Genomic DNA, 16,437 nt, shown 5'->3' with positions numbered 1-16,437 from the left:
ATCCCAAATAATCTCAAGACTAATGAAGGATATTTACACTTGCCCACTTAGTGAGAAGACATGAACCATTGCCACTCTTACTAGAACAATCTACAGTGAAGGAATGAAAAGATTTTGTGACAGCACTTACCATTCTACCATAGGGTAAGACTTGATGGGTCTTGAGAAGGTCTATTCCTGTATTTATGGCTTTAGAGACATTTGAAATCTACCTGGAAATGTGAGCTGTGATTAGGAAGCTGGAGCATATTTCAAGAATATTGGCAGGGGCTGAAGAGATGGCTCAATGGCTAAAGGTGCGTGATGGCAAAGCCTGATGGATTAGTCTTATTGCCCAGTGTCCAGTAAACCCAGATGCACAAAGTGGCCCATGTGACTGGAGTTTGTCTGCAACAGCATTAGGCCTGGTGTGCCCATACTACCCTCCCCTGCCCACTCCCTACCTCATCTCATCTCTTTCCCTTCTCTCACTCTTGTTCAAAATAAATATTTTTTTAAAAGAAAGAAAATTGGCACATGTAAATTCTTTGTACTTTCTTGTTCTAGTTTGCTAAAGACAATTAAATCCACACAGACAAAATAGTATTGGCTTTCCATCCAAAGGAATTCATTTTAGTTAATCTTTTAAGAGGCCTACAGGAAGGCAGATTAATGGGCATTTAAAAAATCTGTAACTAACACTGCTAATCATTGTTTTGGTCTTCTACTCTTCCACTCAAATGTCCCAACAGAGCTCAAACAAAGATTCTTAAGTACAGGTCTTCAGAGGAGTGATTCTAAGCCCCTTCAGAAATGAATGAAAGGGCATGTGACTGCTTTTTGATTAAATGACGCTCTTGGTAGCAGTTACTTTCTTGTTACCAAGACAAAACACTGGGCCAGAAGCAGCTTTTGGAAGGAAAGGGTTTATTTCTGTCTTATGTTTTGAGAAGTTTCATAATGGCAAAGAAAGCATGACAGGCAATTGTCACATTTTGTCACCTCAGTAGCGGCAAAGCAGCAAAAGTGATCTAGCTTGCACTGGCAAGTGAGCTGGACTATGAAGTCCCAAGGGCCACCCCCAGTGGTACACCTCCTCCAAGGACCCACCTCCCCAAAGACTCCACCAGTGGGGGATCAAGCATGGAGCGTAATCACCAACCCATGAAGCTATGAATGGTATGTCATTCAAACCACCACACTCTCCACTCCCCAAATCATGATGAAGTTCTAACCTTTAGTATCAGATAAAATAAGTTTGAAAATAGGGACTTTGCAGAGAGAGATAAGCAAGCTAAAATGAGGTCTTAAGGTTAGGCCCTAATCACTGACTGGTGTCATTATTAAAAGAGGCAAATTGGACCCAGGAGAGACTCACAGAGGAAAGACAATGTATAAACACGCAGCTGAATATGGCCAGTGACAGGAGTCATGCTGCTACAACTATGGAAAACCATGTGCTATCAGAGGGTGGGCCAGACACAGAAGAACTCTCTCCTACAGATTTCATAGAATATGGCCCTGCTGATGCCTTGATTGCAGTAAATTTCCGTTGGTCTAGTCCACCCAATTCCAGTTACTTTATCACAGCAATCCAAGGAAATCAATAGGTACTTTGAGATGAAGAAAGGTTAAGAAGGGATGCAAATGCCTAGGGGGCTCAGGCAAAGATAGGTAAGAATGCATTTCTTCAGCCAGTCCTCTCCCTTGCCAATGCCAGAAATGGAAACATTGTCTTAAAAGTCTGAACACAATCAGTACTGATTCTGGAGCTAGGTGGCAAAAGATCTAGTTGCACGAGCCACACTGTTGTTCTGGGGCCTTCCAGAAGCATTTTTTTTCCCAGGAGTTACTGACCACAGAAGTGGTCAAGGGAGGTAGAGGAAGAACATGAGCAAACTAGATTCTGAGGACAGGCCAACATGCCATTCCATGACAAAGTTATAGAATTTAGATGTACATGTACCAGAAGCTCATCTGTCCTGAGATTTTCTGAGCACTTATATATGTCAGATGATGCCAGGCAAGTAGCAAGAGAATGTACCTCAAAAGAAAGTGCAAGGTAAACTGCTGATAAAGACAACACAATAATCTAAGGACAATTTTTCTCATCTTATCTAAGATACTTCTACAGTTCTGTGGTAGTTTGACTGGATGTCCCCCAGTAGATTCAGTTTTATTGAAATTTCTTGGATTTCCAGCTGTCTGGCTGGAAGAGGTGTCACTGTGGTCACATCCCAGGGCCCAGAGTTAAGGCATGTTTGGGGGACAGATCTGAGTTCCAGTCTAAAAGTATGCAGAGTGCTGAAGCTCTGTTGGGGTTCCTGGGGTGTGCTTGCCCGTGGTGCTGGCACACTCTCTCTGCATTGATTTGGTAAAGGGGGCGAGCTTCTTTTGACATTATGGAACTTCCCCTGGATCTGTAAGCCAAAAATAAATTTCATTCCTTCTATAAACTGTGTCTGGTTTGGAGGTTCCTCCCAGTGACATGAAGCTGACTATGACAGAATTAGTACTGGAAGTGGGATGTTGCTGCATGACGAATCTGTCCACGTGGATTTTGGTCTTTTGGAAATTCTGTTTTGGGGGAATGGGCACACACTTGGTACTTGCAACTGAAGATGCCTTCCAGAGCTGTCAGCCAAGTTTTATGAACTATTCTGGTGAGAATTTGAAAATGCTAAGTGCAGAGAGAATTGTATTTGGAGGCATTGCTTATGAACTTTCTAAGGGTAAGGAAAGATGGCAAAGAACTTTGTTGGAACTGGACTACTAGCATAAGGGATGGCTGCATTCTTCTGCTCATTCTCTGAAAGTTTGATCAAGGTTAAATTTTTAATGGACTGATATGCTTAGCTAAAGATATGGAACTGAAAATTTTCAAGATTTAAAGTTGGAAAAACTCAAGCAAGTTTAAAATAATGGGCACTGAAACTGGTTGCTGAAGCTGCTATTGTCAAATACATTAGCATTTGGAAGAAAGATGGCCCAACTACTTTACAATGAAACAATGGAAAGGATGCCCAAGGAAAGACTAAATAGTAGAAATGCAAACTCTTTCGAAAGAAGTTGACTGAATGGAAGGAACCTGCTCTTCAAGGACATGAGTTATTTCATCGTTGAATTAAGAATATGGCTGCATCCTGCACACTTGGTATTGGTTTTTGAAGCATGAAAAATGCACCGAGTGAGTCATGAAGTGTGCATGGTTCCAGGAGCCACTGCTGAGATAAGGAATATAGACAGGATGTAATGACCCTGATAGGCCAGTGGAGCCATTGGGAGATGGATCATGGTTAGCATGGAGATCTGAAGATGCTTAGTTATACTAGGACTGTACAAGTGCTACCATGGAGTGCTGTTAGCTAGAGATGGACGTTCTCTCTGGCTATTCAGCCCAGCTGGAGATGCATAATTGGAAAAGCCAGAGACTATCTGGTTATTATACTGGACTTGAATTGCAGACATTTACTGTCTGCTTGATGGTTATTGAGTTTGCATTGCTCCAGTTTCCCCATGTTATGCCTTATAGTAGTTGGAAATATTTACTCTGTGCCTTTATATGTTGGAAGTATATAACTTGTTTTGATTTTACAGGATTCATGGCTAAGAGATCATCTTAAATCTCAGATGAGACTTCGGACTTTGGAACTATCTAAAGTTGGTAAAGACTGTGGGGAGTTTTGAAGTTGGACTGAATACAGTTTACAATGTGAGATGGTTGTGAATCTATTCGGGGCCAGGGGCAGAATGTGGCAGTTTGAATGATATCCCCCAATAGTTTCAGTTTCATTAAAGCTTCTTGGATTTCCAGCTGCCTGTCTGAAAAGAGGTGTCAGCTGTGGGCGGATCCTAGGGCCCAGCCCTAAGGTGTATTTAAGGGGTGGATCTGAATTCCAGTCTAAAGGTTTGCAGAACACTGCAGCTCTGGTGGAGTTCCTGGAGTGTGCTTGCTTGTGGTGCTGATGGTGGTATTTCTCTCGGTGTAGATTTGGTAAAGGGGACCCAGCTTCTTTGGCCATTATGGAACTTCCCTTGGATTTGTAAGCCAAAAATAAATTCTGTTCCTGCTCTAAACTATCTGGTTTGGAGGTTCATCCCAGCGATGTGAAGCTGACTGTGATAAGTTCTAAATTAAAACGGTTAGGAGGTTGGGGTATAGTACCACATGCACAGGCAGGTTCAATCCTTAGCAGCAAAACAGACCAAAAATCATGTTAAATGACTTTTACTTCAAACATATTCTGCATTAGGATACTTAAGCAGAGAACAGAAGACACAAGAAAAGAAGGTTAAAATATACTTCTTCAATCTCAAGATTAAAGAAAAATACTCGTGTTACTGATGGGAACCAGCAAGCAAATTCCATCTGGTAAAAAAAAATAAAAATATAGAAATGCCAGGGATTCTAAAGCAGCTGCTCACCATGAAATTGATTCTGGGTTGGTAAGCTGAGAGGAGTTTAACATTCATTGTGTATTCATATGCCCCACAGATATTAATTCATATGATCTTCAAAGAGTCATCAAGACTTAGGTGTTTTCCCCCTTTACTGATGAGTAAACAAAGGCTCTGGGTGTTATGAAGCTTCATGAAGGTTGCTGCTTAGTAAACTGCAGAGTGCAGTTTGAGCACGAGCGCATCCTGATCTTTGCGTGCACAGTGATCTCTGAGCCGTTTCAAAGCATGCAAATGAGAACACAGTTGGCAAAAACCCAGGCAAGCCACTGAGCCAGAATGCAACTTAACAAAAACTCTATTACTCCTTATGGCTTATCAGACCTTCAGAAATGGTGTAGCAGTTGCCTTCTCGTTGCTGGGACAAAACACCTGACCAGAAGCAGCTTATGAAAAGAAAGGGTTCATTTCGGCTTACAGTTTTGAGGGGGTGTTTCAGTATATCGGGGAAAGCATGGCAGAGCAGACAACTGAGAATCACATCTTGTCACACCAGCTGGAAGGAAGGAGCAAAAGTGACTTAGCTTAAACACCCAGTGGAGCTCAAGGCCCATCTCTAGTGACACACCTCCTCCAGAAAGGGCCCACCTCTCAAAGGCCCCACAACTTTCCCACCAGCCGGGGACCAAGTATTAGAAACACACGAGATCATGAGGAATATTTTACATGCAAACCAACACAAGTGGCATGGGAGATTGTAGAGAAACTCATGGCACAATTTCCTAGTATACTAAGGGTACTGAAAGGTTCCTCTACTAATATTTCTTCAACCACTATTCTAACCAGTAAAATACTTTTAGTAACTCTTCTTTTTAAATGCATTGCTTCATGGGAAGATCAAGGGCCAAGAGCCTGGGAAATCCTAAGAAATCCAAGTGGGGCTTGAGAAATGCCTTAGAAGGTAAGGCACTTGCCTACAAAGCCTAATGACCTGGTTTTGATTCCCCAGTACCCATGTAAAGCCAGATGCAAAATGATGCATGCATCTGGAGTTCATTTGCAGTGGCTGGAGGCCCTGGTGCTCCCATTCTCTCTCTCTCTCTCTCTCTCTCTCTCTCTCTCTCTCTGCTTGCAAATAAATAAAATTTTCTTTCTTTCTTTTTCTTTTTCTTTTCTTTTTTTTTTTGGGGGGGGGTAGGGTCTCACGGTAGTCCAGGCTGACCTGGAATTGGAATTCACTATGTAGTCTCAGGGTGGCCTCATACTCATGGAGATCCTCCTACCTCTGCCTCCCGAGTGCTGGGATTAAAGGCATGCACAACCACGCCTGGAGCAAATAAACAATTTAAAAAAAAAAAAAAAAGAAATCGAAGTATCCATGCCAAGCAGGTGGTTACACAAACTGGATTGGGGCTCAGAGAAGATCAAAGCTTCAGAAAGTGTGCTGTGGACCCACCGGCAATTAGATGCTTCCTAGAGCCGTGCACAAAGATGAGAGCACCAAGGAACTTTGGATGGCATGGGGGGAAGGCTCCACGGTGCTGGCAGTGATCCTCTAATTCAGAAAATCCTCCCCAAAGCCCTCAAAGCAAACCCAGATGGTCGAGGATGACACAGCACTCTCTCCCCATGTCATATGAGAAGAATGTAATATCTGCGTTCCCTAATCTTCCTCATCTGCTTATAAGACCCCTAAATACCGTTTCTCATATTTGCCACCCAATCTCTTAGTAAAGAAGACCCAACAAGCCAGCCTCACGTCAGGTCGTGTTTCTATAGTGCGTGTGAGGACCTAACCCTTCAGTCCGACTTTGTGGTATTGCATCTATATCTTCTGTCAGAGTTAATGAGACCCTTTAGAAGTCTAATTGCAAATTAACAATCATCCAAATGGCAAATTTTGCCTCATGTCCTTACTCACAAGGAATCTAGGTTGGAAAGACTTGGAAATAGCATGAGTTAAAGGGCCTATGGCAGGGAAAAAAAAAGGCAATCTTGTAGGTTTTTATAATCTCAGAATATCAGAAACAATAAGTTGGATCTAGATGAGTCATTTCATTCTCAATGTAAGTTCTGACAAGTTAAATAAATAAATCTTATCACTTATCTCTATTAAAAAAATTTTACACTGGGCTGGAGAGATGGCTTAGCGGTTAAGTGCTTGCCTGTGAAGCCTAAGGACCCCGGTTCGAGGCGCGGTTCCCCAGGTCCCACGTTAGCCAGATGCACAAGGGGGCACACGCATCTGGAGTTCGTTTGCAGAGGCTGGAGGCCCTGGCACGCCCATTCTCTCTCTCTCCCTCTATCTGCCTTTCTCCCTGTGTCTGTCGCTCTCAAATAAATAAATAAATAATTTTTAAAAAAATGTTTACACTGTGTTCAGTGTGACTTTTTAAACTGAATCAGACCATACCAAGGTGGAATACAAAGACGTGAAAGAAGAGATACAGTAAGTACTAGAACCTTTCCAGTTCAATAAAGAACCTTGCAAAGCATTTTAGTTCTCAAACTGCATACCGACAAACTACGGGCAGGTCAAAACCAGTTTAATGGCTGTCTAAGGATTCTGATAAGAGGTTATTATGGCTATTAGTTAAATTAAAACTAATGAAGAAAAAAAAAATCTATGAAGAAATTGTGGAAATTATCCCCAGTGGAACTCGGCCGAGACTGTTCACACACTTTAAAATTCTTATCTTCTCAATTTGCTACACGAGAAGGTTGGAGGACTCTTAAGGTTTCAGGGTCACGGCAAGCAACAGACGAGAAACGACCCTGCAGTGAGAGGGGTCCTGCCTTGCCACAGAGCAGAAAAGCATTAAAATTCAAGCTGTTATTTGTCTTTAACAATGTAGGCACTTTTCCCTCATAGAAGTGAGGAAACAAAACATTTAGAAGCATATCCCTTTGGAATGGCCACTTGGAAACCCTGTACTAAGGACATTCTTCCAAACATTATAACAAACACTAAATAAACTGTTTCACGATGAAACCCAATAAAGGAATTACTGATTTGTTTCCTAAGAGCTGATGAGGGCTGGGGATACAGCTTGTGATAGAAAGCTGGATGGCACACATGAAGCACTACAACCCCCCTCACAAAAGTTTATAATACGAATTATCCACTTTGCCCCTTTAATAAACATATCTCAGTACCTAAGTGAGTTCATGGGAAGGTTTAATGATGACTCAAACTTTAGAATTTAAGGGCTCTTTGTAGATCTCAGCTCTGCCATTTATAGGGGTACTGAGGCAAGACCTTGTTCTGATCTTCAGTCTCCCTCACCTATAAAGTGAGTAAATAATGTACTTCCTTTAGAACTGTTATCTGAATGAAAATCCACGTGAAGCAGTTAGCATAGATCCTGGAATGCAGCACTCAGCCAATGATAAGCTTCTGGAGTGATCAATCCTATCTAGCAAATCTTTCAGTCAATTATGGAGATAATTTTGCAATTAACCCACTCTAGTATTACAAAGGGCAAAAGTAACAGAGCCAAGCAAATTCTGCTCAGAAGGCCAAAGATCTAAACTGAGATTGTGTCGTTTGCAGTGAGGTACCCAGTAACTTCTGCAATAAACTTAGGAAGCCCAAACTCTCTCCTATATTAAATACACTGAGAGTATCGATTAAATATTTGCCCAAAGCCTGAGCTAATTCAAAACTTCTTGAAGAGATCATTTTGATCTTACCTGTAAATATCACAAACCATACCTCAGAGGATAGTTGCTCTCCCATTTGAACTTACTAGGTTTTTTTTCGGTGGTCTGATTTCATCCTATCAAACTACCACACCAGCTCCTTTCCACACATCCACAGACCAATACTGCTCTTCAAAACCCTGACTCACTTTTATTATTATGGCTTTGTAGTATATCTTGAACTCAGACACCGTGATACAATCAGCTGGGGCAAAATGTACCCTCTGGAGTAATTGTGGCGCATAACTGCTTTCTGATTGGCTATGAGGACCACTCAGTGGGAGGAAATTCATGCCTGGTACTAAGAATCAAGTCAGCAGCCTGTGACTTGGAAGGTCATAGTCCATAAAGAGAAGCTTCCACAATTCTTTGGCTAATTGAAGAGGTTATGCCTATCAGAAAGCTTTATAAAGGCATATGATTATCCCCTTCGATAGATGTTGCTCTCAATCTTGGTCAGAGAATCTGCCTGATTTATTTATTTATTTATTGGTTTTGTTTTAATAGATGGTGGAAAATAACAGACAGACTCAAGACCCATCAATATGACTAGAAAAGAAAGCCACGTGCCTAGCATGATAGGTCGTCTCTATCACATCCACCAGGGCCCAGGAAACATTACAGAGGAAGTGGTGGGTTAAATATGAGCTGCTAGAACTGCTAGCCGTAGGACCTCCTCCATGGAGACAGTGGTAAACACCAAGGAGACTCAAAACTCCCCGAAGCAGACAATAAGAGGCTGCTGAGATCTCAACATCAAAGGCGATTTTTACCAGCACTGGTGAGGCAGAGGTAGGAGAACCTCCATGAATTGGAGGCTACCCTGAAAGTACATACTGAATTCCAGGTTAGCCTGGGATAGAGCAAGATCCTACCACCCTCCAAAACAACAAAATAATAATAATAACATAAAGGAGATTTATAACACGCCCTCCAAGGCTCAGGGAACTTTGCAAAAGGGGTGGAAAGAATGTAAGAGCCAGAGGGTGGGAAGGTATACTGTGAGGCATTTCCCCTCAACCGGACCCTTCTGGTACATTCATGACCCCACAGTGATTACCAAATCATTCATTGAGAAGGGACCTCAGTGGAATGGGACAGAGGAGAGGGGACAAGAGAATAACGCAATGGAGCTATGACCAATTAGCAGTGTGTTCATACATTATAGCTTCCAATTAAAATTATTTTTAAAAATACCCTATTCAGTGTGCTCTGTGGCTTGCAGTGAGCAGAAGTCCTTTCACCTGGATCTTACTAGAAATTTTATCTTTGTTTATTTATTTATTTAAGAGAAAGAGAGAGTTAGGCATAAAAAGAGGGAGAGAATGGGCTTGCCAGGGCCTCCAGACACTGCAAAGGAACTCCAGATGCATGTGCCACCTTATACATCTGGCTTACATGGGTACTGGGGACTCAAACCTGGGTCCTTAGGTTTAGCAGGCAAGCGCCTTAACCACTACGCCATTTCTCCATCCCTTTTAAAAAATATTTTATTTTTATTTACTTATCTAAGAGAGAGAGAGAGAGAGAGACTATATCTTGTTAGGAAAGTAAGTCCCACTCCAGACCACCAATCACAATCAGTATTTTAATAAAATTTCCAAGTGGCTTCATATGCATGTTCAAATTTGGGTAATTCTGCTCGGTAACACATGCTACTTTTTCATTTAGCAGGTGCCATGAGCCCCTGGTGAAATCAATCTGTCACGACAAAGTCACTTTGCATATTGATACTTGACATACCTCATACATCCTTTCTTTTCACGTTGCATGAGCCCATGTTCATTACTATGTAACAACAAAGAAACATACCAGCACCATATTCTCCTGACTTCCCAAAACACAGGTCAGTTAGGGATTTTTTTTAAGCTGGCAAACTACATTGGACCTCAAATTAATTATTAACACAATTGTCTAGTTTGTTTGGGAGGATAAGCAAGTTGTTATTACTAAAAAAAAAAAAAAAAAAAAAGTCTCAGTCCGAGTGTATGAGAAGTAGCAAATACAGGTACAAGGCAATGAGATGGAAGAAACAGAAAAGCAGATCCAGGGTTGCACACGATGTACTTAACACAACCTTCTGAACAGCAGCGTGCCTTGGGAGGCAACAGGGTGGAGGATCCCTGCTCCCAAGGCAGACAGGAAGGAGTTTAAATGTAAGGTACACAAAGGGAGTGGCAGCCAGACGTAATGTACCTGGACTCTCTCAAAAATTAACTACCGTTAAGAAACAGGGCACCAGTGGCCAGCACAACATGTTTGGCTAACTTAACTACTTCATGTGTGCTGTAGGGTTTGGGAATGTGGGCCAAGGTGCTTACAACAAAGATGGCTGTAGTTTGTGGGAAGCTGGATCCCTACAGGTATAGCTGTAGTTTAATATAATATGTATGACTTCCCTAGCTAATTATGTTTTCTTATTGTTTGTAAAATATTTTTTTCCATATTTATATATTTTATTGCAAGCTTTAGTATATGAACATGCAGTAATTTGATCACATGTCCATCCCATGATCCTCTTTCATCCTTTCTCCTCGGCCCCCACCCTCTGGGGAAACCTCCTCTCCCACATGACTAGTTCAAACCAATGAAACATAAGCAGAAGTGACATATTGAGACACTGATGGTTGTTAGGATTCCTCCATGTTCCTTTTCTGCCATAGTAACTTTAGAAGCCACGCTAAAGTAATGTCACAATATGTAGAGGTCCTGAATTCTTATGTTACCCACGGAGGCCAGCCTTTACTCATCTACAAAGGGTTTTTCTGGAAAGGAAGAAATAAAATGTGGTTAATTCTAGAAGTTTCATGGTTGGCCAATAGCAGAACTTACATATCCAACTAATATTGGGATAAAGAAAAGAGGCCCAGAGTCTGGGGAGTGGCTCAGTGGGTAAGAATGTTTGCTACACAAGCATGAACACCTTGAGAGGGCCTGGGACAAGCCTGATTTTGATCTTAAGCACCTACATAAAAATCCAGGCATGGGCTGGAGAGATGACTTCAGTGGTTACCAAAGCACTCAGGTTTGATTCCCCAAGACCCTTGTAAGCTGGATGCACAAGGCAGCACATGCATCTGGAGTTCACTTACAGTGGTTAAAGGCCCTGGAGCACCCATTCTCTCTCTCTCTCTCTCTCTCATAAATAAAATAGTAACAATTTTTTTTAATTCCAGGCATGGCTGTGTGTGCCTGTTATCTCAGCACAAGGGCATGGGGTCAGGAGGATTTCTGGGGCTCCTTGGAACTCACTCTCTAACCCAGGTTGGCCTAAAACTTCCAGCAATCCAAGACTGGAGAGATGACTCAGTGGTTAAGATGCTTGCCTACAAAGCCTAACAACCCAAGTTCAATTCCCCAGTACCCATGTAAAGCCATATGCATAAGGTGGCACATGTTTGTTTGCAGAGGTTAGAGGTCCTAGTGGGCCTATTGTTTCTGTATCTCTGCCCCCTCTCTCTAATAAATATTTTTTTAAAAAACTTCTTGAAATCCTTCTACCTCAGCCTCTGAGTGCTGGGATTAAAGGTGGGAGCCATTGCTCCCAACTTTTTAAATGTTTTGTAAGTTTGAGTGTTTATGTGTGAGTGTGGGCACGTATCACATCATGCATATGGATGTGGTTGCAGTCAGCTCACATTGCTGGCAGAAAACATCTGACCAAGAGCAGCTTGTGGGAGGAAAGGGTTTATTTTGACTTACAGACTCGAGGGGACGCTCCATGGTGGCAAGGGAAAACAATGCCATGAGCAGAGGGTGGACATCACCTCCAGCCAACATCAAGCAGACAACAGCAACAGGAGAGTGTGCCAAACACTGGCAAGGGGAAACTGGCTATAACACCTAAAAGCCTGGCCCCAACAATACACTGCCTCCAGGAGGATCCAATTCCCAAACTGCCATCACCTGGGGACCTAGCATTAAGAACACAAAAGTTTATGGAGGACTGGAGGACACCTGAATCAAACTGCCACAGATGTTGAAGGACTTTTTTTTTTCAAGGTAAGGTGTCGCTTTAGCCCAGGCTGAAGCTGACCTGGAATTCACTACGGAGTCTCAAGGTGGCCTCGAACTCACAACAATCCTTCTTCTGCCTCCCGAGTGCTGGGATTAAAGGCATGCACCACCACGCCCGGCTTGAAGAACTTTTTAAAAAATATTTTTATTTATTTGCAAGGAGAGAGCAAAAGAGGGAGAAGAGTACGGGCATGACAAGGCTTCTTGCCAGTCTAGACAAGCTCCAGATGCACGCACCACTCGGTGCATCTGGATTTAAGTGGGTATTAACCTGGGCTGCAGGCTTTGCATGCAAGCACCTCATCTCCCCAGCCCGAAGGATAAGTTTTGGATGGGTCTTCACCTCCAACCTCATTTGAAGCAGGGACTCTCATTATTCATTACTCAGTTTGTGGCTTGATTTTCCAGGCTAGCTAGTCCATGAGCTTCAAAAATTCTCCTATCCCTATGTCCCTCTCCCCATGGTCTGATTGGGGTTATGGAAGCTTACCACAGCATCTGGGTTTGAGAATCTGAACTCATATATACTGAATTTCACAGCAAGTACTTTATACACTGAGCCATCGTCCCATCCAAAATACGGGATGCTGCACAACTTTGCATGTCATCCCTGCTCAAGGGCCGTGCTAAATCTCCTCTGTTCCAATTTTATCATATATGCTGCTGAAGCAAATGTTATTTTATTAATCTATTATTATATAATTATAATTTTATTAAAATCAGTTATCAAATTAGGTTAACTGATTTAACAGGCCCAGCTTACTGTGTTTTATCCCAAAAGGAGTTCTCTATATCCCCAATTGTTTTAGAGTTTCAAATTTTACATAGAGGTCCTTAATCCACTTGGAATGGATTTTCATGCATGGTGAGAGGACAGGAGTTCTCTCTGACTCCTACTACTTTCAAGAGAGCAACTGCAAATACAGTAAATATGTGAATTATTGCATAGTAGCACAGCATCATAACCTTGAATGTACTTTTTGTTATTTTGTATTTTTTGGGAACAGGTTCTAAGTTACTCAGATGAGTCTTAAATTCATTCTGCAGTCCAGGTGGACCTTGAGTTCACAATCCTCGTGCTTCGGCTACCTGAGTAGCTGGAATAAGGGCCTCATCACTAGGCCCAGCTGAATCTCCTCTTACTAATTTTAAAAAAATTAAGACCCATCAAGCATTAATAGAAACTCACTGTGATCCAGCCCTGAACATAACTAACGGAGCTCCACGTCCAAGAAGACGTGAATAAAAGGAACACTTACATGGCTGAAATGTCATCTGTGGACCAGAAAAGTAGTATTACACAAAACAACTGGGAAACTGAAAAATAAATTAGCTTCATATTAACCTGTTCTAGTAATAATTTCCACAAGAATTAAATCTAATACATTTCAAAATAATTTTGAATAAAACATTGACTCTAATATGTGAAGTGAAGCATTTTTTAATTATTTCGTTTCAGTTTTCCACAAAGCATAGTAAAAGTTCCCGAAGTGACTTCCTTTGAATTTTTATTAAATATGAAATTCCACTGAGCTATTATTTACAACTATACAATGTCTGAGACAGCTTTCTTATTCCTGTTAAAGCTTTATATTTTGGAATGTCTACATGACATATGCTTACACAAAACTTGAGAGGATTGAACTTAACCTTGATCTTAATAGCTTTATTGCACAACAGTCCACATAACACTGCATATTTCTGTTTAGCCTGTGTTAAAGTGCTGTTATTCATAGATCACAAAGTAACAATGACTACTAAACACATATTTTGCATGATATTTTCTACTTGAGTTGGCAGAGTGGGACAGGTCTATTATAGATCTATTGACCAACGAGATTTCCATTAAAATACTTTTTTAAAAAAAATGAACATTTTGGTTACTCCAATAAAATGTCAATAACAGTCTATATAAATGATTAGTGCTAAAGTGTGTAAGTCTTCATGTTTGGACTTTTTTTTTTGGGGGGGGGGGTTCAAGGGAGGGTCTCACTCTAGCCTGGGCTGACCTGGAATTCACTTTGTAGTCTCAGGGTAGACTTGAACTCACAGCGATCCTCTTACCTCTGCCTCCTGAGTGCTGGGATTAAAAGCGTGCACCACCACACCTGGCTGGACATTTTAATTCCTAAACAACAAAAACTTAAAAATCATCTACCTGAAAGGACAGCTTTCATAACTGAATGTAAAGCTGGACATGGTGGCACCCGCCTTTAATCCCAGCATTTGGGAGGCCAAAGTAGGAGGAACACTGAGTTTGAGGCCAGCCTGAGACTACATAGTGAATTCCAACTCAGTCTAGGCTAGAAGGAGACCCTACCTTGAACCCCCCGCCCCAAAAAGAATGTTCAATTAAAGTGTATTTATAGAAATTTCCATTTTTAAAAGGTATACATAATCCTTGTGAGTATAGCTATTACCCCTAAAGAATTAAATTTGTCTTTACTTACTTGTTACAAATGTTTATTACCAACAATGATCCAAAAAAAAATGCCACACAACTTAACAATAACTTACGTGTTTTACAGTATGCTTAATGCTACCAAAAATAGAAAATGAACTTCTCAAACTTGTAAACACAAACCAGAAAAATACAACATATATTAATTGTGCTGAAAAATAAAAATCCCAAGACAAAAGAATAAATATGACTTGGAGTTTATACTCGATTCTTCATTAGTATTTCTGAAAAATAATTCTTCAATATAAAAACAAGCATTTTCTAGAATAAGAAAAATTGAAAATTTTTTGAAAAAAATTATAGGAAGTGGAAAGTTTCATGGGTTCAAGAACTTTGTGTTTCCTGTAAAGAAACCACATTTGCTATACATTCCAGGCAATGGGCATTATAGTTAAGTAAACTCTTAAAGTTTTCCTTACCAATACAGTTTGTGGTTTAAAAAAAAAGAACAGTATTCATTTAGTTATTCTCCAGGCAATATACTCTTAGTAGTTACACATTTTAAAATACATAATTTCCACATAAATATGCTACCATTTTATGGCCTTTGTCATTTTACTTATCTACAACTTTATTTTCCTACTAAAAACAAATGCAAAAAAACCCCACACAGCTTAACACTAATCTTTATCTATAGGCATTTAAAAATATCTTCTCTTTAGACAGAAACATAATATAAAAATTAAAAATCAAACACAAAGATGCATAATAAATACTTTCAAACCTCACCAATTAAAAAAAACCGTAAATATCAGTAACACAAGCTGACTTAAATAGCTTCCCTAGGCACAAAGAAAAGACGATCCAGTTTTAGAGTCAACCATTCAGCACTAGCTAGGAAAGGACATCTTCCCTTTTACCACTGTGAAAGCACTGACACAGAGCAGACAAGGTCAGCAGAGGTTTTCTGCGCGTGAAGGAATATACCAGCTGGGCATGACGGTGCACCCCTAAGATCCCAGCACTCGGGGGAGGCTGTGCAGGGGAAAGAACTTGAGGCCCACCTGGGCTACACTGCAAGAGCCTCTGTCAAACAAAATGACGACAATGAAAGAATCATACACCGAAAACAATTGTGATGACAGAAGGTGTAAATGACATGTAATTAGTTACAAAGGCTAACACCAAGGCATTGTTCCGTTCACATTTTTCATTCAAGTCACATGGGGTGTTCAGACTACATGCCCTCTTGATATTCCAGATATTTTGCTGTGATGGGTTCTTCAAGTTGAATTCCTCCGCTGCCCATGAGTGCAAATGCTGGATACATTGTGTGCGAACAGTCCACTTGGCGCTCATAGAGGCATTTCATGTGATCCATATCATAGAAACTCACTTTACCTTTATCGTAGTCAAGGAAAATCCCTATACTTGTTGGCATAGGCAGGACTCTATGTTCAGGTTCATTAGAAGAAGTTGGTGACTTAGGTATAAAAAATTTCTTCATGCCTACAGTAACTAATGTAAATGGCTGTGAAGAATCAAAACAGGCGTCTTCACTCCCACTGTCATGCCCACTGTCTTGCTCATATCTAAAACAAAGAAAGAGTCTCTGTATCAGCCGCCATATGCTCAAATAGCTTCGACACATTTTCACAAATGCATTAGTCTAAGGTTGAAATACCTAAGTGTTCTTTCTATCAAAATATAATTAAAAACATGGGCTATAAATTGCCATTAAAAATTATACTACATACTCCGTGTCTCAAATTCCCTTATCATTCACTTTTACTTAGACATATGTACCTGAGAACTTAAAAGATTTATTACCTTTGACTTGCCCAAACTAAATCAGAGAAGATGAGCGTGAAGGGATTTATCAGAGATTAAATATTATGGTACATGCAAGAAAAATATAAAGATCTATGCATTCATCCATG

General features: G+C 40.8%; 1 protein-coding gene and 1 pseudogene across 3 annotated transcripts in view; both read right to left on the bottom strand.

The window, feature by feature from the left end:
• Positions 1–12,669: 12,669 nt before the first annotated feature.
• LOC123454928 lies at positions 12,670–12,768 on the bottom strand (annotated as a pseudogene).
• Positions 12,769–13,521: 753 nt separating this feature from the next.
• Trim36 (tripartite motif containing 36) overlaps positions 13,522–16,437 on the bottom strand; it is a 54,587-nt gene continuing 51,671 nt past the window's right edge. For all 3 annotated transcript variants that reach the window (XM_004651569.2, XM_004651571.2, XM_004651570.2), the window contains one exon: positions 13,522–16,089. In XM_004651569.2, the coding sequence (XP_004651626.1) occupies positions 15,735–16,089 (355 nt within the window). In that variant the 3' untranslated portion in view covers positions 13,522–15,734. The remainder of the gene's footprint in view (positions 16,090–16,437) is intronic.

The sequence above is a fragment of the Jaculus jaculus genome, chromosome 14, assembly GCF_020740685.1.
Source record: "Jaculus jaculus isolate mJacJac1 chromosome 14, mJacJac1.mat.Y.cur, whole genome shotgun sequence".
Classification (NCBI taxonomy): domain Eukaryota; kingdom Metazoa; phylum Chordata; class Mammalia; order Rodentia; family Dipodidae; genus Jaculus; species Jaculus jaculus.
Note: the sequence above shows the minus strand (reverse complement) of the source record. Positions and strands in the feature narration are given on the sequence as shown.